Source organism: Vicia villosa, unplaced genomic scaffold, assembly GCF_029867415.1.
Source record: "Vicia villosa cultivar HV-30 ecotype Madison, WI unplaced genomic scaffold, Vvil1.0 ctg.000060F_1_1, whole genome shotgun sequence".
In the NCBI taxonomy this organism is placed as follows: Eukaryota; Viridiplantae; Streptophyta; class Magnoliopsida; order Fabales; family Fabaceae; genus Vicia; species Vicia villosa.
The window spans coordinates 1509488-1537025 of record NW_026704990.1 but is presented as its reverse complement, the minus strand read 5'-3'; the positions used below and the strand labels follow the sequence as shown (position 1 = coordinate 1537025).

The following is a 27538-nucleotide window of genomic DNA, read 5'->3' as shown; positions in this document are numbered from 1 at the left end:
ACACAGTTCAAGGAAAGATATTTAGTCATTCATATGCCCTCGTCATATAATATAGTTATAGGGTGACCGACCATTAACCAATTGGGGCCGCCATATCTACCATGTACCTATGTATGAAGTACTTTTCACATATGGGTGAGTGGGCGTCATACAGGGGGTCAGGAGATTTCTAGAAAATGTTATGCAGAAAGCTTGAAGTTGAAGAAATCCATATTAGTAGGGGTGAACATCATAGACACAGAGGCAGAGCCGTCAAGAGTATCTCCCATAGAATATGAGCTCAATAAAGTCTCATCAAAAGGACTCAATAAAATCTCCTTAAAGAGACTAAACAAAGTCTGGCCTAAGGGACTCAACAAAGTCTTGTCAGAACGACTCAACAAAGTCCCGCTTGAAGGACTCAATAAAGTCTCCCCTGAGGGACTCAACAAAGTCTAGTCAGAGAGACTCAACAAATTCTCATCAAGGGGACTCGACAAGCTCGCTTGAGGGGCTCAACAAAGTTTCTCCTTAAGGTCTCAATAAAGTATTGTCAGAGGGACTCAACAAACTTTTGCACGAGGGACTCGACAAAGTCTCGTCCGAGGGACTCAATAAAGCCTCGCTTGATGAACTAAATAAAGTTTTGTCAAAGGGACTCAAAAAAGTATCATCAAAGGGACTCAACAGTGTCTCGCCCGAGGGGCTGAATAAAGTATCGTCTGAGAGACTAAATTGTGACGAAGATATTCATCATCTATCTTAGTTTAGTTTTGATAAAGACAAAAGCTTATCAAAGTATAAAAAGATTAAAGTTTAGCTCAAATAGAATTCGCGTTATGTATATCCTTAAATGCTCATAAAATCACTCATCTTTTTATCTCTAAAGTTTCTAAGCATGAATGTATCAATATTACCCAAGTCTAGCTTTTTCAAAAATGAATTTCTAATTTTCAAAGTACTGTAACTGGTTACCACATCAGGTAACCGACTATAGAACCATTATGTTTCGTATTTTTTAACTCTAATGGAGTGGTAACCGGTTACACAACTCAAGTAACCGGTTACATGGTGTTTCTGCTTGAAAAAATACAAATGTTATTAAAGTTTGTAACCGGTTGCACCATTTTTGTAACTGGGTATAGCCTTCAAATTTTGAAAAATCTAAACCAATATCATTCCAAATCATTGCAAACTTTTATGGAAATAATTCAGTTTTGAGTGAAGACCCATTTTGGTCCCTCACAAAAACTACAGAACCCAAATTAGTCCTCCACAAAAAATAGGACCCGATTTAATCCCTTACAAAATATAACCGGGTCATATTAGTCCTTATGGGAATGTTTTTTTCAAACCAGTTTTTTCTTCTACTTTTAAACCGTGACTGGACCGCCAAGTCGTATTTTATTTTTCATTTTAAATACTAAATAGATTTTTATTTTTAATTTTGATTTTATTTTTAAACAATTCAGATTTTAAAATATAAAAAATATAAGATTTGTTTTGAGAAGGAATAGAACTCAAGACATTTAGGTCACATCCTATGTCTTTACCACTATGTCAACATACATTGATGACAAATAATTGACATGATTTATCGTAATATTAAACAATTCTGAATTTAAAACAAAAAATATAAATTTTGATACCTACGGGGTCTCAAACCCAAGTCCCTTCAAATTAAATGGTAGTCATTTTATTGTAAATATGAAAAGTAATCTAAGAGGGGTTGCATGAATTAGATTAATTGATATTAGTGAATTTGTCTCGATAATGAATGTTAACAATGTTTTGATTTTTTTTAAACTATTATAACAATTTCGAAAAAATTAGAACAATATTGCTAACATTCATAATCGAGAAAAATTCACTAATACCGATTAATCTTGATTCACCCGCTCTTAAATCACTCTTCATATTTACAGTACAGTGAAGTGACTATCATTAAATTTGAAGGGACTTGAGTTTGAGACCTCATAGGTACAAATTTTATATTTTATATTTTAAATTTATAATTGTTTAATACTACTATAAATCATGCGAATTATTTGTCACAAGTGTACGTTGGCATAGTGGTAAAGACATAGGATGTGACCTAAATGTCTTAAGTTCGATTCCTTTTCAGAATAAATCTTATCTTTTTTTTGTATTTTAAAATCTGAATTGTTTAAAAATAAAATTAAAAATAAAAATCAATTTAGTATTTAAAATATGAAAAATAAAAAATAAAATACGACTTGGCGGTCCAGTCACGGTTTAAAAGTAGAAGAAAAAACCGGTTTGAAAAAAACATCCCCAGAAGGACTAATATGACCCGGTTATATTTTGTAAGGGATTAAATCAGGTTCTATTTTTTGTGGAGGACTAATTTGGGTTATGTAACTTTTGTGAGGGACCAAAATGGGTCTTCACTCTTCAGTTTTTTACATCAATTCATAGAGGTGTATTAGGGTGTATTTAAGGAAAAAATACACATTTGTCAAAAAAAAAAAAAGGAAAAATACACATGTATTTAAATTACCTCCTCATTCAAATTTAAATATAGTTCAAATATGTTTTAACTTTAAAGTGATTCATTCATCCAAAATTTTGAAAATTTTTCTACATAAATTATCACATCTTTGCAAAACATTTTTGAGCAATTAAGATTATTATATTCCGATTGTACATTGAAAGAGAAAATCAAACTTTATTTTTGAATTCTTTCAAGATTCAATTACTTAAGATTATTCAAACGTGTGTTGTAACTTTATCACTAAGGTTGTGTTTATAAGCTATTTGTCGTAAAAGGTTATATGGGTTGGTGATAAGTTATTTTTTGTAAAAAGTTCAGCATAATGTTTGGTGTTTGTGGAAAATGTCTTTTGATTTGGGGAGATTTAAAGTCCACCATAATTTTTGGTGTTTTTATTAGAATATTATAAGAAGGGTTTTAGTGTCACGCTTATAGAAAGATCTCACATAGTGAAAATCTTTCAAGGTATGAAAGGACTAGATGTACCATTGGTTGATAAGGGGAACTAGAATATTTCTCGTGTTCATTTATTTTCTACAATTCACTTTCTTCACTTTATATTGCTAAGAACATATCATTTTCACATCCAAATAAAATTAACAACATAGTACAAAATTGAGAAAAACCTAGCAACCTTTTTTCACCACTCATCTTGCATCTCATAGTTACATAAACAAAATATCATTAGAGGGACTCAACAAAATCTTGCTTGAGGGACTCCACTATATATCGTCAGAGAGACCTAAAAAGTCTCGCCTGAGTGACTCAATAAAGTCTCGTCAGAGGAATTCAATGAAGTCTCGTCAAAGGGACCCAACAAATTCTTGCATGAAGGACTTAACAAAGTCTCGTCAGAGGGACTCAACAAAGTCTCACCTGAATGACTCAACTAAACCTCGACTAGGCTCCTTCTTTTTGGAAGGTTCAAAGTTGAGGGGTAAAACATTTCAGCCTTTATGTGCCTCGTGCTCGAGATACTATGTGGTTGCAGGTTTAATCACGAAGTAATCAAAGCTAAATATGCCTAGCCCTTGTAATTATTATGTTTTTGAGGATGGGGAAAATACCCTTTTTCGTCCCTTAACTTTATCTCGGGGTCCAATTTAGTCCCTTAACTTTTAAAAAGTTCAAATTAATCCTTTAACTATTAAAACAGTGTCACGTTAGTCCTTCCGTTTGAGTCTGTTAGTCAAAGTCAAAAATAAATCCAAGTGGCATTCTAATATGTTGACATGGCATTGTAATATTCTGGAGAGAGAGTCTGCCTGTGTTGTTGTCGGAACATAGTGAGAGACAGTGACACACAGAAAAAAAGAGAGTTTTTTCATGTCATTTTCTTTTGTTGAGATCTGAAAGATCATAAAAAATTCAAAGAATGATTCCATATTTATTCTTGTTTCCAGTTTTAGTTTCTGCAAAATAAATAAATAAATAATTGAAGGATAGTGAAAAAGGGTTTTTGAATCCATAGTTATGACACGCTTGTGCTGGTGGAATGGTTCAGATACCTCAGGTGAATACCAAAGTTTTCTACTTTCCACAAGGGCATGCTGAATATGCTAACACAAACATTGATCTGGGGTTTCGGTTCCTTCGTTGATTCTGTGTAAAGTTGTTGATGTTAAGTTTATGGGGATGATGATGGGATCTGGCTTGAAAAGGGGAATAGAAGAAGAAGAAGTGAAAGGAAACAGAAATGCAGCGAACGAAAGAAGACCGTCACTTGAGCCATCGAATTGGAGATAGTTTTTCACTTCCTTTTCGTTTCTTCAATTTTATTTTTGTTGTTCATGGAGTTGTTCTTTCTGATTCAACTTGCTTTCACTATCGCTATAATGGGATTGTGTTGAACACAATTGAAACAATCATCAACCCAGAAATACAAAAATTCAAATTGGGGCTTTTTCAATCGCAACCCTAAATCGCCAACACTGAGCAATCACGACAACCCAGGTGAACAAAATTTGTTGAACACAATTGAAATTTCTTAAAGGCTTCAACTTGATGAATTCTCGAGAGTTTCGCACTCCCACGATGGTTGAATTGAACCTTGAAAGCTTTAAAATTGAAAGATTGGAGAAAAATTAGCAGAAAATTGAAATGAAGGTTAGAGAGATTAAGAGTTCATAAGAAACAACTTGAGTTTTTAATGAGTTTCTGGGTTTTTTTTTTTTGACAAAAGTTTCTGGGTTAATTAATAAGAATTTCTGGTTTTTGGTGGCATGAGAAGGAAGAAGATGATGACTAGATGCAAACCAGAATGCCAGATATGCAAAAGTAAACACCGTTAGAGGAAAATAGACGGAAAGGACGTAAATGGGACGGTTTAAAAAATTAAAGGATTAAATTGAACTTTTTAAAAATTAAGGGACCAAAGTGGACCCCGAAGTAAAGTTAAAGGACTAAAAAGGGTATTTTCCCTAGAGGATGACAACACCTAAATATGTAACCTCCTTTAAAGTTATTTTGATGTCAACAACACATGAAGACAATCAAGTGTTAAAACTTGTGCAAGCAGTCAAAGATGCACATGATAAATGATCAAGCTATTCCTCCGAATAAAGCTAAATATTTAAGGTTTCATAATCACCAGTGATATCCTCTGATGATGGCATCTAACTTGAAGATATCTCAAGCCTCGTCCACAAAAAGATACAAATGAAGTGCTCATTTAATTGGTATACCCGAAAAAAAGGACTTCAAACTTCAGAGTGTGAAAGAGAGGAAGTGTGAAAACTCATTTGATCGTGTCTGTCTGACTAATCAGTGTTTTGTAAAAACACAAGGGCGTTTTTGTAAAGTAATATAGCTAGATCACACACTCATAAAATTTAACTTGGTTATATTGATTGGTTTGAGAGTGGTGATATAATGGAGGAAGTTCAATCTTGTTCTGTTTACAGTTTTATTGTAGGCAGTTGGCATCAAAAAGTACTTAAAAATCTGGCATCACATTTTTTGTACCAGTCTCAAGCTCGTTCTAAGGAAAATTTTGTCGGCAAACTTTGCCGTTTCCAGCCATTTAGTTGTAGGCCTACAAAGAGAGTCTCAGATCGTCTTAAAGTCTTCTTTGTCAGTTTTCTCATACAGGTTGATGGGAACAAAAACAATGATGGTGGCACAAACCCAACAGTTCTCTCATCTTATCCTAATCCAAATACATCAACAACTTACTCAGCATAACCAACATGATTGGAGCTAGTCTCGTTGCAACTCGTATACTGTCCACTATAAAATATGGTTATTTTCTTTCTCTGACTGCACATTTTTTACATTGGGAAGATCTTAAGTGTGACTTAAAGTCTAAAATGTTGGAATAACCAAATGTCTTTAGAGTTAGAGGAATGTTCTAAGATTGACTAACTTGTCTTGTAGATGATGCAAATGTTTTAATTGACAATTCACGCTATGTAATTTCAACAAAATCACGTTACGGAATTCTTCGTCAATCCAAACATACTGTAAAATATCATTACAAGCAAGACACCACCTCAATAACAACAACATAAACATAACATATTTACTTTTATTTTGTTTTGTTTATGATATACAAAAAAGAAGATAATAAATAAGCCTTAATAAAAAAAATATGTACTTTTGTTTAACATTGCATCAACAAACTACATGGTCATTAAGTTCTTTCAAAACTTCAGAAATATAAATTTCAATCAATGAATCTGAATAGTTCCTCAATCCTCATCGCTGTTCCAGATATGTGATATTCTATTAAGCTCTGGCAAAATAACAGTACTAAGATCAGGTCTATCGCGTTTTCGCAACTCACAACACTTTATCGCCAACTTTGCAAATGCCAAAGCCTCTTCAACAGGACAATCTGGTACACTTTGATCAAGCACTTCTAAGAAGTTCCCTTCTCTAATAGCCTCTTCAACCAAATGAGACAATCCCATTGGAGGCTTTGCAGTAATAATCTGTAGTAACACCATGCCAAATGAATATATATCGGATTTCACACCTAATAATCCCGTTTGTTGATACTCCGGATCAATGTAACAAAATGTTCCGGCCGCACCTGTTATTAGAGACATAGTTAGCTAGTTAGTTACGAGTTCGCAATATTTTACATGGAATCTATATATCATGCATGATTCTTAATACCTGTTAAGCGATATTGAGTGGTTTTGTTGGCTACGGATGGTGGAACTAGTCGTGCCAAACCAACATCACTGATCTTGCTGACACAGTTTTTGTCTAAGAGAATGTTGGCTGGTTTCATATCGCGATGTACTATTGGCTCGGGCTTTGCTTGGTGAAGGAAAAGAAGGCCGGTCGCAATCTCTGATGCGATTCTGAAACGGTTTTTCCATGGAATTGGTGGAGAATCGTCTTTTCTGAATAAGCGATCTTCTAAACTTCCGTTTTCCATGTGTTCGTAGACAAGGCAACCATACTCTGGACATGCACCTAGAAGGAGCACCATGTTGGGATGTCTTATGGTGCTCAAAACAATAATCTGCATTTGAAACAATGAAAATGTAAATCGTCTGATCTTCATTCTTTTTTTTTGGTCAACTAGTCTAGAGGCTGAAATTTTATTTTTTAACGGTGAATAAGTGGGATGCCGCAGGTTCAAACCCGCGCCCCTGCAGTCTGGTGTCTCTGCACAGCTACCAACTCACTTGTATAGAGACTATAGTGACTAAACATATTCATGCTTATGTATTTGCTAAAAGAAAAATATAGTTACCTCTTGTTGAAATTGTCTTTCTCCATGAGCTAAATCGGGTCGAAGAACCTTTATGGCAACAACGGTGTGATCAAGGACACCTTTAAAAACAGGTCCATACCCTCCTTCACCGATTTTGAGAGCATTGTCGAAACCATTAGTTGCAACTTCAATTTCTTTAATATTGTATCTTCTATACGGAATGCTATTGTACACAACATCTTGTAACGTCCTTCTCCTCTCTTCTTCCTCGTGTTTCGCTTTTAATTCGGCTAGCTTTCTCTTCTTAGTTTCCATTTCTGCAAGACGCTGAGACACTTCTGCTGATTCCATAGCAACTTTAGCTTTCTGTCTCTCTACTTCTGCTAAAGCTAATGCAGCCTCTTCTGCAAGCCGTGCTTTTTCGACGTTTCGTTCTTTTTCTTGCCTAAACTTTTCAAGCTCAGTCGTCTAATAAAAAATAAAAATTAGTCTTTTTTAGTATTTTTTTTCCGGCTATTTATAATAAAGTTTGAGTCCTGCATAATTTTCATAACTCGATGTTGTTACCTTCTGTTTCGCTAAAACTGCTTCTCTGCAAGCCATACCATACTGCTCCGACGTTTTCTTCAATTCTAGTTTTAATTTCTTTATCTCCGCCTCAATGATCGCCTGTATCTGTAACGCGAAAGGCATAAGTTTTAACCGTTTACATTAGAAAAATGAAATTATTTTTATCTCTAACTACTCATTTACATAAGAAAATGTATACTTACCGGTGGTTTTGGCGAAAATAAGCACTTGAAACTGTCCGAACTTATTACTTCATGGTTTCCAGATGATATGTCGCTGAAATGACGACTATGTTTCCCTAAACTGTCATAACTAGTGGCAGGAGAGCTTCGATTTGATGAAGTTTCTGTCGAGAGGCTTCCCGCCGATAATCTTGGACCTCTTGGCGAATTATCATCTTTAACATTATTTGACGTAGGCGGTGTCACGAGTATAACATCTTTAATATCTAACTCCCAAACTTTGCCTGCATCTCTCAACGGTTTCCTACATATTCATCGGGATCACGAAGTTAGTATAAATCATTTCACTTCGAGCCTGGACAATCTTTTCTATGTAACATTATGCAAGATAGAATTCATGTCATACCTGTTTGAATCATCAGAACTAGGGTTATGATGAAGAAACTTTTTCGGTTGAATCAATTGAGCCTTCTGCAAGAGTGTAACGATATCTCTTATAGATTTAGGCGGAGTAGCTTCGATGTTCTTAGACTGATCATCTTTTGGAATCGGAGGACCTGTTGGTCGAATCTTTTGTACTTTTCCTTTTGATATAACATACAATGTCGATGATTCTGGCAATGTCTTAGCTAAGGTAGATGCAACATCTCCATCTTTAAATTTTCTAAAGATTCAAAAGAGAAATAGTTTAATCAAGATTTCATAATAATCATGTAATTATTATAAATAAATGTAGATGATTATATGAGATTAAAACCTTATTAAAGCACTCCATGGGGAAGAACTAGCACCAACAACAACATTGTTGACAGAGTTTTCGATAGCATAATCAGTAAGTGCGCTCGGAACATCAATGTCGTGTAAGACCAATTCCTTTGCTTCAATCTGAAATTATCAACATTCATAATTATAAACTATATCATCATAATCATCATAAACATATATAGATTATTATTACACAAACATTGGAAATTTATGAATACTCACCCCTTTTCTAGCACAAAATCCTCTAAAGGGAAGAAAGAATTGATGCAATTCTTCTTGAGTTGGCGGACGGCCATGTTTAGGAACATCGTCGTCGATATTATCATCTGCAAAACCAAATTCAAAAGGACATAATACAAATTATTGATTGCATGTTATCATAAAACATCTTAAATTTCATATCAATGCATGCTCTAGATCGCGTCATGCAACCCTAATTGCAATAGCGTCAGCGACAACGACCACGATCTAAAATTCAAATCCTAATAATAAATCTTAAATATCATAAGATTATATCATTGCATTCTCTCTAAATTGCGGCATGCAACCCTAATTGCAACAAGCCACAACAACCACAATTTAAAATTATTATCAATTCAATATTTATAAATATATTTTTTTCAATCCTAACTATACATAATATCAAAGGAGAAGAATACCTACTGGAATGGGTGATGGGTTTGGTACGAACATGAATAAGGATACAATTGGAATTCTTCTTTAGAAGATGATCCACGGCCCATTTGACGGCGACTTGGCTATTCCGGCCGGCATTGATTGGAATGACGGTGGTTTTGACGGTGGATTCGCATTCTGAGTTAATCCTTTGCATGGGAAATTAAGGTTATTGATCTTTTTCTGAGAAAATAAGATTGTATTGTGTATGTTTACGTTTCCCATTTTGAATGTTTTATTGACCAAACCGTTAGTAACTACTTTTTGAAATCTCTGTCTGTTCCTCTTGATCTGGCTGAAATGCAAGTGCGAAATTATTAGTTGGATTTTGATTTCTAGAAACACTTGTTTACTACGTATCTGTGGATTCATGTGTTGAATCTAATAATAGTAAATTCAATTTTAAATTTAGTCTATGATTTTTTTTTTGTCTTTCTAAAGCTTATTATTAGATGATTAGGAATCTGTGACAAAAAATACACTATGGATTGTGTTGTGTCTCATGCTTTGCAATGCAGGATCCTCGTCACAAGAAATATTACATAAATATCCTTTTTGTACACACATGTTTGATGTATTATAAAACAATCAAAACAATGGGAATTTTTTTCTGGCCGCACCATAAAAAGTATTCTATTAAATTTAACTTTGATTAAAAATAAATAAAAAATTGTTTTTATTTATGTAAATTTAAAAAAAAAATCTTTTCCCTCTAATAGTTTAAAACCCTGGTCGTTTTAGACGATCAGACAGGTTAGAGCGAGAATCGAAAGGTAGAGTGAATTAGAATAAAAATACAATTGACCTAGTGATAGCATGTTTGACCCGACTGATTTACCGATCAAATAATCAAACTAGTAGGTTTGATTAATTCTATGAATTGTACTTATTTTACCAACATTTTGCGGGGAGTGAAAAAAATCTGAAATTGAAATAATATATCTTCCCTTGCGTCAAAATTTATTATATGAAACTTTCACAACCTTAGGAATCCATCGTAAATGGAATCCATCCATCTTACACAGCCTTTCAAAATCAATATTCTTCCTCAACATACAACTAATTATTGTTATTATTGAATTTATTTGCTAGTGCTTGAAACTACTTCTTTCATCTACATTACGATAATCATTATTCCATTTTGATGTTATATTTTTACTTTGCATTTATCATTTGATTTGAATAATTTTGTTCAAAGTTTATGATAGGAAACCTTTATTTTTGTTTTTGGTGAATGTATTTGAGATTTGTACATAAGACGTGGTTCTAGATAGGATATGATGATTATATATTAATAATTTTGCATTAGTGTCTTTAAGAAAATAATTTCTCCTTACATTATTTCAATTTGATTATTGGGTTCTTTGAACTCTTCGACTTGATTTTTAGTTTGTATTATAAACATCATTAGATTTTATAAAGTTTTTTTATATTATTTTATAACAATTGTTTCCTTCGGGAACTAAACATAGTTGATGACAAAGTAAAGTAGGACTTAGATGTGACATAAAGTATTTTCAATACAACTGAGGGTACATCGCAGATTAGCACTCAACATACAAGTTAGTGAATGAATGAAGAATAGTATGAGTGTGAGAATGATTAGAATACCTGATATATGAATTTTGCGATTCTCGATTACAATGCACGAGTCTGCTATTTATGCTAATTTGAAGGTAACCCATCTCCGACAGTTTATTCATTTAAAATGAAATGTATCAAGAGCATGCAATTCAGTCTTCTGAAGTACTTTCACGCCGTCAGAACTTGCAATTGTTAAAAACTACTATCCCATGTTCCTAACTGCTCTAAGCAAATAACTGCTTTCAAGAATATCTAATTTAATAATTGTCGAAACATTCCTTCACTCAACTGACTGTTAGACTTAGGAAATAACTAAATCCTCAATAACTAGTGACTTTGTTGAATCCAACCGTTTTGTCGAAAATCTTTTTCGAGATTTTGAACATGTTTTGAAAAGAATGATCATAATCTTGTACATTTGTTCTTGTGATTCTTCCAAACCATTGCTCACCATGCTAGCCGAGCTACTTTAAATCTACGCGGCCATTCTTGTCAAAACTTGTGAATAAATGCTTTTTAACACTTAGCATTTTTCCAACGTAGCTTGCTTTGACTTTTCCTTTAATGGATTTCCTTAACCAACGATATGGTGATAACATCTGGATTTGTATTATTGTTTGAATATATATCAGACCTTTTTGAATTGCATTAGTATAATTAGAATGTTGCTAATATATTCTTAATATAATCATTATTGGATAATCATCATTAGTGTAATAATTATTGGATAAAAAATATCAACTAAAAACACTATCTCCCTAGATAAAATCTCTCAAATTCTTTTTAAAAGTTATTTCAAAGATGCACCTACTAAATCATAAAAAAATTATAAATATACATCTCTAATACATATTTTAGCCCTTGTAGAACACTATATCACCCAAAAAAAATTATAAATATACATCTCTACTACATATTTTAGCCCTTGTAGAACATTATATATATTTTAGGTGTGTTTGAAGATGCTTCTTCGAAATAACAAATTTTATTTTGATTTTCAATTTGTTCACTTTCACCCATTGAACCTATGGAACCGGAAAACTATCCGAGAACCGGTTCATTGGAACCGGACCAATGGATCAGCCGAAATATTACTCAATTTTGGAATAAATAATTTTTTTATCCAATACAGCAAATGGATATTGTATTGGATATTTATTAGATACTTTTGTCAGATATCCGAAGTCCGATTTCAATTTAAAAATATAATTCGAATTTATCCGATTACTATTTCGGTCCAATTCTCGAAATAACAGATATCCGAATCGGACCGGAGGAGTGACCTCTGGCTCTTAAGCATTCAAACTTTTTACACTAAAAAAAGAAAATAGTAGTCATACGACGTCGTATCCAGTCGTGATTCTTGACATTTGGAAAGAGAAAACCGAGAGTTTCGACTTCAACTGCACTCTACTGTAGTTATTTGATCACTCTTTCCATTAATACCCTCAAAACAATCAATCCTCAGAGTCCAATTTCTCTGTCTTCCTTGCGTTATTTTCTCAGGTAACTCTTTACACCTTCAATTTTAATTTTACTCTTATTTCTGCTTTCATTTGAATTATTTTTTATTGAATGGAATTGTTTGATTTTTGTATGGTTTTTTTCTCTTTGTTCTTAGATTCATTCTCAAGTTTGGGAAGAAAGGGACACTTGTGATTTTAATTTACTATTTTTAAAATTATTATTATCAGTTTTCTAGTTTTAATCTAGATGTTTTCACTGGCTAGAGGTAATATATTTATACTCTGTTAGTTTGACCTGTCCCTTTTCTGAGCTAAGCCTTGGATTCCTTTTGAAATATCTTCAATTTTATGGATGATTTACATCTATGATGTGAAGCTGATTAGAATTCAGGAATGAAAAGTATAGGTTGGAAACTGTTCTTTCGAATTAGTTCTGAAATCCCGTATTTAGCTGTTTTTTCGAATGAAAAGTTTCTCTCCTCCGCTCCGCTATTGCGGGGTAGCGCCGCTATTGACTACTCTGGATATTAGTATTGAATATTAGCTTTCTTCTTACCTTGGCTTTTATTAATGTATACACTGTCTTAGAAAATTTTGGATATGCCTCCCTCGACGGTTAAAGGTCAAACTATTAAGAACAATACATGCATCTCAATCAATGGCCTAAAACACGCCTGCGTTTTTCTCTTTACAAGTAGTCAAATAGAGTTTGGAAATGAACCTCGGCATCAAGCTAGAAACCGTCTCTTGAATTTAATTGCGTTTATACGGTGCGTTTTAGAAATCCTTTTGATCTTATAAGAAGAGTCTTGCTTTTTGTAAACAGTAGTTATTAGGCCATATGAGGTTGTTTTTCCTACTTCTCTATCATTCAGGATGAAGCTAATCAATACACTTCAATTTCTAATCTAGATATTTCCTATCAATAGAGAAACTGTAATCATGTGTCAAAAAGCCATTGGTGTTACAAAAACTAGAACTTATTCAGTTTCATCTCTGCATAATGATAGAATAATGATATGGTGAGATACCTTTCTGAGATTTTAATAATGACTAAGCTATCAAGTATCAACATCTAATTGACTAGGATGTTCTCATTCTAGTTGGAGATATCTCATGGAATGAGATGTAGCTACCGTTCTTATTATGCTTTAAAGCTAGTAACTAAGTTATTCAATATTTTCTGGCAATTATCAGAAGCTTTGGAAATTTGCTATTCAGTTATTTAACACTCATGAAACATGCCATTTTCTGCGGTTTTCTTTTTGTTTTTGTTCTGGTTTCAATTTATTCCTACCACTTATGATGGTTATAATAAAATTCACGCCTTTATTTTTTTCTGGAATGATAGTAATAAATTTTTATGAAATTGTTAATTTAGTTCTTTATTTCTTTTAAAATTCTTTCTTTAATGTTTAGTTTTAGTTTGACACGAGTCTAATTTTAGGAGCCTTACAACCAAACATGCTTCTTTTATGAACTTTACATCCAAACACGTGTGAATAAGAAATTATGCATCTTATCTGTATAAAAGTGGGCTAAAGTTGAATTTAATTTACATTGGGATAGGACTCTAGATGGATACAAGTAACGAAATAAAGGGCGACTATGCTCCCATCAGAGATCCAGAGCACCCACAATTGGGAAGATTCGACAAGCCACTTCCATGTTTTGGCTGCGGTATTGGATGGTTCTCGTAAGTTATTTCGTAAACATTCATCTTTCTCAATTCTTTAGCCTTCATAGTTTGATGTTTGAATCTTCTCCTTTTCCCTTACTTTTGTTTGGCAGTTTTCTGCTAGGATTTTTATGCCCATTGATGTGGTATTATGCTACAATTCTCTACTTAGTAAATTACTATCGGAAGGATCCAAGGGAACGTGCTGGACTCGCTGCTTCTGCTATTGCTGTAAGTGTTGTACTTGAGAGCAAGTTTACATTAGTACTCCCCTTTTTCAATAACTGGTGAATTGAGTAGAAAAATGTGAAAAGTAATTTGACTGATTCTGTTTTATGAAAGATTTGAATTAGATTACAAGAACTCAAGACTTAATGATAAGTGATGGAAAGATTTAACTGTAACAATTGAAAAGTTGATGGACTAAATTCACTCAAGAAATAATTAGAGGACCAAATTGCAGATAAGGTATAGTAGAGGACTAAAAACTGTTATGCAAATAAAAAGTGTATATGTCATAATTGAATGGAAGATGTGTATATGCATACTGTGTTTTTTTTTTATAATTTGTGATATTGTTTTGTTTTTCTCATGGAAGTGAATAAGTTACTACTCTTTTTTCCCTCCTAATTTTGCTGATGTTGCAGGCTCTGATCTTCACAATTACTGTGGTGATAATATTCAGATGAAGTCTTGTTTGGTAAAAGAAAATAAAGCTTGAAAATAGTTTTTTTTGTTTGTTTTGAAAATGTGTATATATTTTTGCATTAAGAGAGATTGACACTATTACAGAATAATCATAAATAAAGTAAAAACACTTAAGCTTTATATCATAGATGTGCTTTAATATCCAGGTTCTTTTCTTTATAATGTTCATAATATTTGATCTTGTTCAATCAATCAACATAAACTTTTGACCAGTTTAGTTTTTAGTTAATACATGTTAGGAAAGTCCAAACAAGTGTTCTATTATTTTTTATAGATAAATTGGAGGAATTTTTGTATTAATTGCTTGTAAAATAAGTTAATAAGTCCCTAACTATTTTACGTAAATTTGACACTTATTATGTACCAAACTCCAAAGTACAAAACCTATTATTCCCTAAATTATCCAAATGTAACCTAAACAATATTACAACCTTTAAAGACATCAAAAGTGTATTCTAGGATTGATTTGATTAACAGTTTAAAAACTTTTCAACTCAGTGGTGAAATGATAGTTGTGTGTAGGTTGAGTGATCAATTTAATTTTCACTTGAGCGGATTGGTGAGGAAGAGAAAAAAAAAGTTGACTAGAACTGGAAATCGGAAATATTTCTTTGGACTTGTTCATCATGAAGTTTGAAAATGAAAGTAACATCCAAACATGATCATGGAAGTATTTCGAAGAACCATTAAACTTGGAATCCAAAAATGATCATGGAAGTATTTCGATAAGAACCATTAAACTTGGAACTCATCATTCGTCGAGTAAGTTTGCTATTTTACTATAGTTTCTCATCTTAGAAGCTCGTTCCTTGAGGATAAATAACAGTTCAAGTTTGGAGTTATGAAATTGAAAAATATTTCTTTGGACTTGTTCATCATGAAGTTTGAGAATGAAAGTAACATCCAAACATGATCATGGAAGTATTTCGTTAAGAACCATTAGACTCAGAATTCATCATTTGTCAAGTAAGTTTTCTATTTTACTATAGAGTCTCATCTTACAAGCTCGTTCTTTGAGGATAAATAACAATTAAAGTTTAAGATTGTGATGACATTTAGTTATTATGTTTTTTTTAAACATTTTTATATATTATTTTAAATATATGTTTGACTAACGATGCATAAATTGTAGTAAGTTTTAACATGATTCAAGACTATTATTGAATGTCCAATTTCATCTCAAACCAAACAACTCTACAATATTCTTATATGGTGAAGGTTACAAAGACAAGGAAATAAAAAGTTTTAACATGATTCAAGACTATTATGGAAAGTCTAATTTCACCTCAAATCACTCAAACCAAACAACTCGACAATATTCTTATATGGTAAAGGTTGCAAAGACAGGAAATAAAAGAGAAAAACTTCATGCTAAAATTTCCCCACAACCATGAAGGATCGTTGTGCGATGCCAAGTTGCACAAAACCAATAAAAAGTCTATACTTAAATCGTGTACCAATTAGTAGGGGATTGTGGCGCGATTCATCTCAATTTAAACACTTACACATTGGATCAGTGACAAATCACCACATAATTAGAACAAATTATAACATTATAAGTAGTTAAGTTTCCCTATATTAGGACTTTTAGATGATTTCATCTATAATTTACTTGAACTATGTAATTTGATTTGTCCTTATTTATGCAATTGATACCTCATATTATTCAATAAAGTTCACTCTTAATGCCTTTCTTTATTAACGAATAATTGAATCGATTCTAAATTGTGAATGAGTATTAACCATATCTTTCACAACTCGATCTACTCTTATTGTTCAACCTATAATATTGGTGTACATAGGGTATTATTTGATTGTGATAACAAGGGTTAACAAAATCTTCCTCAATTACGAAATCACCTTAAGATATTAGAGGATTGTAATTAAAGAAGAGAGTTATGAACCAAGAGATTCGTCATAACTATTTTGTTAGTTCATCATAATATTAAGGATGCACTTATAGGAATTAGACTGAAATACCAAGCAATGATAAATAGATCATTTGAAAAACCTAATTTTTTAATCAACAATTTTCTTAAAGTTATTTAAAATTTGCGTTTACCAAACATATGCTATGTACATCCCCTCAATTATATTATATCGTATGAATTAAATTAATAATTTCTCAATATAAATTGTAACAATCCTCGTAAATACGAATCTTATAAATTATATTATTTGACAATTCATCAATGATTGTCGTGAAGATTTTGCTTTATTACATGTTGGTACATGATTTCAATCTTATCCTTTTGACATGAACTACTCAATGAATCGTCATTTTTCTCGATCAACTCGATACCACAAGTCATCTCTTTAATAATCTATTAGAACATCACGTTGTCATAATCTACTGAGTTAGTTCATTTGACAACCATCAGTGAAAAACTTAGAAGTTTATTCTTTAAAGAATAGTTTAGGTGATTTCCCTTTCAATATAAAGAATTCAAATTTGAGATACAATTACGTAATAACACACAAGGTACAAGATATGTGCGACAATATAGTATAAAGTAGGGCACAACAATTTCTTTTGTAAGTGCAAGGTCGTTGAAATAGTCTGCTGCAATAGTACAAAAATCACAACAACTTTTTACCACGTGTGTATGAGAATCGACTTGAGAGAAAATAAGAAACTTTTAAATAAAAAACATCTAGAGAAGAAACTCTACTCAAAGAACGAAACAAACTTTAAGTGACTTTATTGTATACATAATTTGTGCTGAAAAATTATACACTTTGTATTTGTAAGCACCCAAATATAAGTGGAGAAAGTTATAGGGTGAACTATGATAAATTCTTTGTGCTAATATTGTTATAATTTTTTTTTGATCATAAATGTAATAAATTAATGTTTTGCGACCATTAACTAATTAGGAAAATTAAAGTTATCTATTTAACATTAAGTTTATGGCTAATGATAAATTGTCATTAAAAAATATTGTGTATATTCCAAAAGTCTTATTTCTATTTTGTGATGGGTAAATAGAAATAAAAAAACTTGAATAATCATAACCTTTTATAAAAGGGCATGAGAAACTTGAATAATCACGACTCTTCATGAAAGGACGTGAGATTCTTATAGATAAGGGGTTATGGTCCTCAATTGTAGTAGTAAACAACATCACAAAATATTAATTATTTCTCTTTATTCTATTGGAAGATGAACTAAGAAATTAAGGAATCTACATTTGAAAGGTTATTGTACTATCAAGATCTTTGTCTTCTCATTAAGGTTACAAGGATCCTAAATGTACCTTTCTACTTTTCATTTCATTTTGAGTTAAGGATTGTGCTATTTCTGAATTTCTACATGGGTAGAAACACTAGTAACAACTCTGAATTATTAGAAACTAACAAATATATCTCCCCTTATCACTTTCTATTCAACATTTATGATTGACTTAATTTTATTTTATATATATATATATATATATATATATATGTATATATATATATATATATATTAACGTCAACATAATTTAAACCCCTTAGGAGACAACAATACTCCTTAAAGTCACGTGCTTGATTTCAAGTGCTTTTGGGATGAGTATAATAAATTAGTATCTTGGTACTCATAAGATAATTCAACACATTTAATCATTCTATTTGTGACTCGTTCGCTTTTGTCCTTTCTCATGACAGACCAATCACTTTTGACCATTGTGATTCACCACATCAGTTTATAATTATGTAGTATGATAAACCTGATGTTTCATTCGCACATAAAATTTGGAAAAGGATGGTTGGTTTTGCTCAGCTAGGGTTATCTTTTTCTTCTCTCCAGGATATTTGGAGTTTTATGGCTGGTAACTTTTCTATTTAGGCAAAAGATATCATTTTCTCCGCTTGTATGCATATTATTGATGAGATCTGGAGAGCTAGGAATAGTTTTAGGTTCTTGGATAAGGTTTCTCATTGGAGATCTTGTACTGCGTGGGTCATCTCTAAAGTTTTTTGAGTTGGTAAAATTATTAAGTAGGGATCACAAGTTAACTTGCAAGTCTTTTACTCTTCAATGCTTTCAACATCAACATCAAACCTCCTATTCCTTAGAGAGTTATTGAGGTTCTCTGGACTCCTCTCTTGATGCTTTGGGTTAAAGGTAACACTAATGGGGCTTGTGTTGGTATCCCTTCCAGGGCGACTTGTGGGGGTATCTTCCGGGATTATCGCGCCAAGCACATTGGTAGCTTTGCCTGTTTCTTATGGAATGGCAATGCCATTTTAGTAGAGCTCATGAGGCTATCTTGGTAATGGAGTATGCTAATTCTATGAATTGGACTCACTTTTGGTTGGAGTCTGATTCCAAGTTGGTGGTTATGGCGTTTTCTAAGCCTTCATTAGTTTCTCAACTGATTAGAAATAGATGGAATGGATGTCTACTAGGCGTTTTGTCTAAGAATTTTTTGTATTTCACATTTATTGAGAGGGTAACAAATGTGCATATAGGTTATGTAACATAAATCTTACTTTAAACACTTTTTCTTGGTGGAATAATGTTTATATTAATATTTGTAGACTTCAATAGAAATTTGCAATACATTCCTAACTTTAGGTATATTTTTTCTTGAGGTTTTGACCCTTTGTATTTATCTTCTTTTTATTCAAGGGACTAAGTCCCACTTTTGAAAAAAAAAATTAAATTAATTTTTTTAGAAATGAATGAATATAATGTTTGCATATTGGAATCTATATTTTTTTAGGCATTTATTTATAGGTACCTACCAATAAAATTGTCTTAACTTGAAGTCTTAATAAACATAATTTATGGGTACATAAGTCAATTAAAATATTAACATGAATATTTAGATATTTAATTAATAATTTAATTTAAATATACTGATAGGTGTAAATTTTTTTACACTGTCAATTAGTCACAACCGTTGGTTAGTTTGAAATGTTTGATTTTTTAAGTATTAATGGTGTAAAATATTTTATAGAGTGCATAGAAATTAAAGGGCAAATCATTCGGATACTACCCGAGTTTGATTCTTGGTGAAAATAAGACTTGGCCAGTGAGTTGTTCCTCTAAACTACGAAACCAGAGTAGTCGGTTCACTACATGGAACAGATCTGGTTGGCTAAATCAAAAAAAAAAATTAATGAGTTTAATTGATATGTACTAACATTATAAAATAGTTTTACATTGTCATCTAATAAAACCTCAACGGTATATCATGTCAAAAAATAATTTTAAATTTAAAGTGTGATTTGACAAAATATTTGATAGTGTAAAATTATTTCAAAATGTATATTCTATTTTCTCAAAACTAATTTGATACTAACATCTGAATTATTCTAAATTTCTCATAAAGAAATAAATCATGTCATATGCAATTTAGAGCAAGTTTTTTGTAAGGAAAGAAAATCATCAAATATGCAATTTATAGTAACTTTTCCCACTAAAGTAAAGTGTGATCTGTTAGTAAGTCATACGACGTCGTATCCAGTCGTGCAAAGGCAATCCCGTGTGTTTTGAAATTTGGAAAGAGAAAACCGAGAGTTTCGACTTCACCTGCACTTCACTCCACTCCACTGTCGTTTTTTGTTCACTCTTTCCATTTATACCCTCATTCCTCACCGTCATGTAGATCAGAAGAACCGCTTCTTTCTTCACAATCCAATTTTTCTTGCTTCGTTGCTTTGTTTTCTCAGGTAACTCGTTAAACCTTCAATTTTATTCTTACTGTTATTTTTTCCTTTCATTTTAATTGTTTTGTATTGATTGGAATTGCTTGATTTTTGTATGGTTTTGTTCTCTTTGTTGTTCGATTGATTCTCATGTTTGTGCATGTATCTTGTTTGACTTTTTTGTATGTTGTAATTTGGTATTATGCAAATGAAATCCCTCTTTTGTAAGGGTTTGGAATTTCAGTAACAGCTTAATTAAGTGTTTATCATATAGATCTGTTGCTTAATTAACTGCTTATCATATAAGTGCTTATCTAGTTATATGTATAACAAATCAAATAAAGTCAAACTGTTTTTACATAAGCTATAAGTTGTTTTCATTAGCTGTTGTGTGGAGAGCTTTTGAAAATAAGCTGAAAACAGCGTATAGACACCGTATAGAGCTTTTGTGGATGATTGACATCTATGATGTGAACCTGATTAGAATTCAGGAATGAAAAGTATCGGTTGGAAACTGTTCTTAAGAAATTAGTTTTGTGTAATCACTTATTTAGCTTGAACAAATTTTTTTAGGGTGATTTTAACCTAGTGTTGAAATTTGATAGCATTTTGTTTTGAGTTGTCATGTGAAGGAGGCAATTTGTCTAGTTTTAAGGATGTACGGATGCTGTTTGTAATGGTCTATTATTTATGATGCTGTTATGATAAGTATATTCTTTTTAAATATTATGATCCTTTGCATAAGTCAAACACCGCTAAATTTCCTTTTGTTCAGTTAGCTCTCTAGGTTTGAGCTCTGGAAGTTTACTCTGCCTATACACTTACTGCCCGTATTACAATGAGGATATCGACTTGTATGCAGATGCCATAGACTTTTTATGGTGATAGTGGGATAACGTATAGCATGATGACTGCTCTTTAATCATTTTTTAGATAAATTACATGAATAATAATTATAAACATATGAAATGGGAGAGGTGAGGGAGGAACTTGTGATTTTTCTTTGGAATGGCTGAAGTGCAGAAATGTTAGTGAAGGAAGGTTAGGTTGAGTCTCGACTCAAATCTGATCGAAAAATTCTAAACTACCCTTAAAATTTTCTAAGTGTAAGGGGTAATTTCGGTTTTTCAGAAGGGAAAAGAATAGCGAGACAAAAACCGCTCCGGGCCAGGAAACGCTCTGCCCCTGCTACCCGCTATTTATCCTATAGCGTCTGCTATAGTGTTCTGAACCGCTAAGGCTCTTCCCATAGCGGCTGGCCCGCTCCGCTATAGTGGGATACCGTTGCTATTAACCGCTATTGACTACTTTGGAATATATTGTATCAGATATTAGTATTGAATGTTTGCTCTCTTTTTTACCTTGGCTTATATTATCGCATACACTGCCGTAGAAGCTTTTGTACATGCCTCCCTCAACCGTTAAATGTTGAACTATTAGAACAATACATGCATCTCAATCAATAGCCTAAAACACACATGCATTTTTCTCTTAATAAGTAGTCAAATAGAGTTTGCAAATGAACCTATGCATAAAGCTAGAAATTGTCTATTGAATTAAATTGCATTTATACGGTACGATTTATAGATCATTTTGACCTTATAAGAAAATTCTTTGCTTTTTATAAACAGTAGTTATTAGGCCATAAGAGGTTGTTTTCCCTACTTCTCTATCATTCAGGATGAAGCTAATCAATACACTTCAATTTTGAATGTAGATATTTCCTGTCAATAGAGAAACAGTAATCATATGTTAAAAAGCCATTGGTGTTACAAAAAGTAGAACTTATTCAGTTTCATCTCTGCATAATGAGTAGCATCCCTCACCAGAGAATGGGTTTTTGTTGCATATGTTAGAACAAAAAACCTTATAAAGCTAAGCATTTTAGCCCCGTGAGTTGGCTGTGAATAGCTTCCGGGTTTGTGGTAGCTTCGTGACATGCTTATGATTGTGGTTAAAGATTATTACAGTACAAGGTATGATCACATAAGACTGAGGAAGTAGGAGCAGAGACGTCTCAAGTTTTTAGAGGCTATGTGTAGATCAGTTGCAATTCAATCATGACAAAACAAATAGTGGCCCTATTTAACTATAATTTATCTGAGACAAACATTTATCAAGGTCCTTTTTGACTTACCGTTTAATCGTAGCAAATTTTTGGTCATGTGCGGTAGCCCACCATGCACACCCTCAAAGACGGCCTTGAGTAGGGGAGAAGCCTTTCCCTTTTTGTCATATAGTTTTTAGCTGTCAAAGTTTAAGCTTTAGTCATTTTGGTGTATAGAAGGAAAATATAATTATACTAATTATATTAGTGTAATTGCTATGTTGGATGTTATTCCAGAAGGGAAAACGGTAATATTTATTGATAATAATACTAGACTCTTAATCCTAATTAAATAAGGAAACATATTATAAAAAAGTAAGGAAATATGAAAACTAAATCTACGAAATAATGTAACATATTTTATGATAGAATAATGATATGGTATACCTTTCAGAAATTTTAAGAATGACTAAGCTATCAACATCTAATAGACTAGGATGTTCTCATTCTAGTTGGAGATATCTCATAGTGATATGTATACTGTTCTTATTATGTTTTAATGCTAGTAACTAAGTTACAATAGTTTTCTGGCAATTATCTATAAACTTTCGAAATTGGCTTCTACTACTAAGTTATTTAACACTCATTAAGCATGCCATTTTCTGCAGTTTTTTTGTTTTGTTTTGGTTTTTCAATTTATTCCTACCACTTATAATGGTTATAATAATATTCATGCCTTTACTTTTTCTGGAACGATAGTAATAAATTTTTCTGAATTTTTTATTTAATTCTTTATTTCTTTCTTTAATATTTAGTTTTAGTTTGACACGCGTCTATTTATAAGAGCCTTACATCCAAACACACACAAATAATAAATTATGCATCTTGCGTGTATAAAAGTGGGCTAAAATTGAGTTTAATATGCATAGGGTTAGGACTCTAGATGGATACAACTAACGAAATAAAGGGCGATTATGCTCCCATCAGAGATCCAGAGCACCCACAACTGGGAAGATTTGACAAACCACTTCCATGTTTTGGCTGCGGTATTGGATGGTTCTCGTAAGTTATTTTGTAAAGATTCATCTTTCTCTATTCTTAAGCCTTCATAGTTTGATGTTTGAATCTTCTCCTTTTCCCTTCCTTCTGTTTGGCAGTTTTCTGCTAGGGTTTGTATGCCCATTGATGTGGTATTATGCTACAATTCTCTACTTTGGAAATTACTATCACAGGGATCCAAGAGAGCGTGCTGGACTCGCTGCTTCGGCAATTGCTGTAAGTGTTGTACTTAAGAGCACGTTTACATTAGTACTCCCTCTTTTTCGATAAATAGTCTTCTGAGTATTTTCTTGTATATTTCACTTGGGAAAATAAAGAGCTAGCGTAATTACATTTTATTCTCTAGTTTAGACCACATGTAATTTTGGCCTCTCAAGATGTTGTTTTTTAATCTATCGAGTCCATCTACTCCAAAATTAAGAGAATATAGTTGTATTGTGAATTTTATTTCGGTAAACCTCATAAATTCTCGTTTTTTAATTACAATTTTTGGAGGTTTATGATTGATTCCAGATATAAAATACTTTAGAAGTCTGAAATTAAGTGAGATTTATATAAAATTTAAAGGGTTTTGTAAAAGGTAAGATAAATTATTAAAGAAATGAAACATTTGCAATCTTTTTATTGATTGAAATTTGATATTTTAATTGGTGAATTGAGTAGAAAAATGTGAAAAATAATTTAATTGGTTCATATATATTAAAGTTTTGAATTAGATTACAAGAACTTGAGACTTCATATAAATGAAAAGTGATGGAGAGATTTTGTTATACTTGAAAAATTGATGGACTAGATTCACTCAAAAAAATAATTAGAGGACCAAAAATGCATATAAGATATAGTAGAGGACTAAAAACGCAATTATGCAACTTAATAGTGTACATGCCATATGTTATAATTGAATAGAAGATGTGCATATACTGTTTTGTTTTACTCATGGAAGTGAATAAGTGACTACTCTTTTTTCCCTCTTAAATTTTGCTGATGTTGCAGGCTTTGATCTGCACAATTACTGTGGTGATAACAATAATTGTCATCTTCTTGTAACTTTACTTTCAACTATCAACTAACCTGAATGTAATCAATTAGCTGCGGAAAAAAGAAAAGAAAATGAAATGAAAATAGCTTCTAATATCAACTTCTACAAGGAAAGCAAGGTAATTCATATTGGCATGGAAAGCTAGTTCAGTTCCTTTTTATGGGGCTTAAAGCTCTGCTGCACCTTATTATAGGTGTGTGTCTGTATACAAAGGATGATGTAACTAACTAGATGTATTTATTTATTTAAAAAGGTAGTTGATTTTCATTAAATTATTTTGGTGTGCATTATCTTTGGGAATATGCTAATTAGTTGCTAACGTGCTATCATGCATTTGTTGTGAAAATGGAAAAAATAAAATATCCATTGCTTTCTGGGCTGTGCTATCCTTTTTTTTAAAGTTTGTTACATAATTATTTTTACATAATTAATTCATTCAAAATTAACTTGTCATTGCAAAATCAGACACTTGATATTATGATTTAAAATGAAGTTTTTGTGTTGTGATACCACTATGATCATAAGTTTAGGAATAGGTGGAATTGGTGGCGTTTTTGTGTTGTTGTACCACTATGATCGTATGTTTAGGAAGGACATTGCTCTTCCACCCTATAGGGTTATCACCTACTCATGAAATTCAAAAACATGTTTCGCATGTTTGGAGATTGAAATTCGGGCGCACTAATTTAATAAAAAACGACTTCATCATAGAGGCAATTTTATATCTCCAAAATTAATTTGGAGATTAATATTCTGATAAACTCAGAGATGAGTCTCGATAACAATCTTTGGACTCGGGATAATAAGTTATTATGCAAAAAGTTTCTTAATAATAAGCGTTATATACAAAGTATGCTACCATATATAAACTTTATATACAAAGTATTAGGTCAAAATTGATATTTTTTAATAAATATTAAATTAAAATACTACATATTGAGTCAAAGGGTGGTAAAGATGTTACAGCGATACATTTGCATGACTCGCTCAGGTAAATGTGGATACACTAGTTGTGACCCACATGCTAGCATGTCAGAGTAGAAGGCTATCACATCCAATGTGTGTATTTAACGGTGATTAGCATATGACATGACACAAATATTGTATGCCATGATGCAGTCAAGATAAACTCAAAACTGATTGATCGACTGATTTCTTCTAAGCGGGATGATGGAGAAATCACGTGGCAAATGTTCAGAGTAGTCTTTCGCACATGTCCAATCGGAGAGACGTGGAAAGTACTGATGGATTCATGCCTGAAAATGGTTTAGATGAAATATTCGTAACAGAGTAGCACAAATATTATGAAATATTAGTAAATGTGAAAAATATTATCGTAAATAGATAGTTGTTATTGACAAAAAAATAGACAGCTATTTCCCGTCAATTATCTTGTCTTTCATATACAAGCTTCACCTAACTTGAATTAGAGGTAGACCAAACACTAGGTCTTCAATTGTACTCATGAATTCTTTTTAAGACAATGAAGTATATAATATGGATGACATCGACATAGGTTGCACCTTTATCCACAAATATGGACGTGTCAACCAAAAACATGAGGTATGCCCTAAATACACATCCTCTACGATACATAACCCATACATCATCACCATCGGCCTCTACTACTGCAGCCATGTTGTCTCTATACAGCGTCTCAAATAATTGAAAACTAGCATGACATCCTCTGGTATCATCTATCTCCTTTTGAAAATCACCCGAGTCTGCTCCCAAGTAGGTCACCATCATCTTCAGTGCCTCTGGTCTACTGCATATCAAGTAGTTTAATAATCATCATGTGATTAGAAGATGTAGGAGGGATGACACATCATCAAGTGTGATGGACATATCACCGATCGGAAGATAAAATGACGATGTCTCTGCGTGCCATCTCTTCATAAAAGCAGACAACAAGCTATGGTTAATGTAACCGTACCCAGTCCTGGATAAATCTTTTAGCCCAGATAAATGCATGACATCCTGAAACTATGGTTCATCAGGTTGCGATATTTTTGCAATCTTTCTACCATGATTGAAACATTTCATAGTATCACGGTACTGTAAGAAAAATCATTATTAGAAAGTTCAAATCTTATAACACAAATGTTTAAAAGAATAATTACAGATTTATGTTACCTCCCCATTTCACACGTGCCTAACAACATATTTTGAATACAAAGGAAGTAACAAAAGGTATGAGGGGCTTTTTGGAAAAACATCAAGAACAAATGTAGTAAGAGGTCCAGTAATAAGGACTTCTGGGACATCATGGACAACAATGTGGTAAGAGGTCCAGTAATAAGGACTTCTGGGACTCTCGGAGGACGATGTCGGATACACATTAACTTTGGAAGACAATGCTTCAACATCAAATGAAGTGATAACAACGACTGGACAAGAGGATCTAGCTTTTTTCAACCGAACGCAAGCATGCTGAGCCATTCTACCATGTCTTAATCTGTCTTGGTTGTCAGACGTTTTACCTAGAACTACACCAAAAAAATCATATCATAATCAAAGAAGCAAAACCCAAAGAATATAACAGGAAAAATAAAACAAACCGTGCAACATAATAAAATCCAATTTTTTTAATTCGGACTCAGGATCCATATTCCAATCTCCGGACGAAACCAGATAAGCAGAAACACAAGCAAGAAAAACAAAGCATGCCCTAAGCTCTAAAATTAAAAATATTGTAAACGCATGCATCACAAGTCAATCTATTATTCTTTTAATTATAATCTAGTGTATCATAAACAACTTATTTAGATAATGTGTTCTTCACAAATAAAAAAGGAAACAAATGAAAAACTTGCTGATGTGTTCATAAAACACTTACATGGATTTCGAGAAAATATTCAACAGAAAGTCACGAAATACTTACATGCTATCTCTTTTCAATCTTTTGTATCTAAATTAGGGCTTTATAATCTTCACATTCCAATTTAATTTGAGGGAGGTATCACAT

The 27538-nt window shown here is 32.4% G+C and overlaps 3 protein-coding genes across 4 annotated transcripts; 2 read left to right on the top strand and 1 right to left on the bottom strand.

The window, feature by feature from the left end:
• Positions 1–6074: 6074 nt before the first annotated feature.
• LOC131623274 (U-box domain-containing protein 35-like) lies at positions 6075–9633 on the bottom strand. Its single transcript, XM_058894274.1, has 9 exons — positions 9344–9633; positions 8903–9006; positions 8673–8800; positions 8322–8579; positions 7937–8219; positions 7731–7838; positions 7203–7631; positions 6614–6968; positions 6075–6527 (listed from the first exon to the last, which is right to left on the bottom strand). Exons 1-9 carry the CDS (start codon positions 9510–9512, stop codon positions 6184–6186), a joined length of 2178 nt encoding a protein of 725 aa, XP_058750257.1. The 5' UTR covers positions 9513–9633; the 3' UTR covers positions 6075–6183.
• Positions 9634–12271: 2638 nt separating this feature from the next.
• LOC131623273 (large ribosomal subunit protein eL20z-like) lies at positions 12272–14916 on the top strand. 2 transcript variants are annotated; one of them, XM_058894272.1, is made up of 4 exons: positions 12272–12445; positions 13975–14101; positions 14197–14314; positions 14437–14703. In XM_058894272.1, the coding sequence occupies exons 2-4, from the start codon at positions 13983–13985 to the stop codon at positions 14479–14481; spliced, it is 282 nt and encodes a 93-aa protein (XP_058750255.1). In that variant the 5' UTR covers positions 12272–12445; positions 13975–13982; the 3' UTR covers positions 14482–14703. The 2 variants fall into 2 exon arrangements, with proteins under 2 accessions (XP_058750255.1, XP_058750256.1); XM_058894273.1 differs by lacking the exon at positions 14437–14703 and adding an exon at positions 14731–14916 and having other exon boundaries at positions 12279–12445.
• A 5311-nt stretch (positions 14917–20227) lies between these two features.
• On the top strand, positions 20228–24842 carry LOC131623371 (large ribosomal subunit protein eL20z-like). Its single transcript, XM_058894388.1, has 4 exons — positions 20228–20449; positions 23402–23534; positions 23630–23747; positions 24525–24842. The coding sequence occupies exons 2-4, from the start codon at positions 23416–23418 to the stop codon at positions 24576–24578; spliced, it is 291 nt and encodes a 96-aa protein (XP_058750371.1). The 5' UTR covers positions 20228–20449; positions 23402–23415; the 3' UTR covers positions 24579–24842.
• The last annotated feature ends 2696 nt before the right edge of the window (positions 24843–27538 follow it).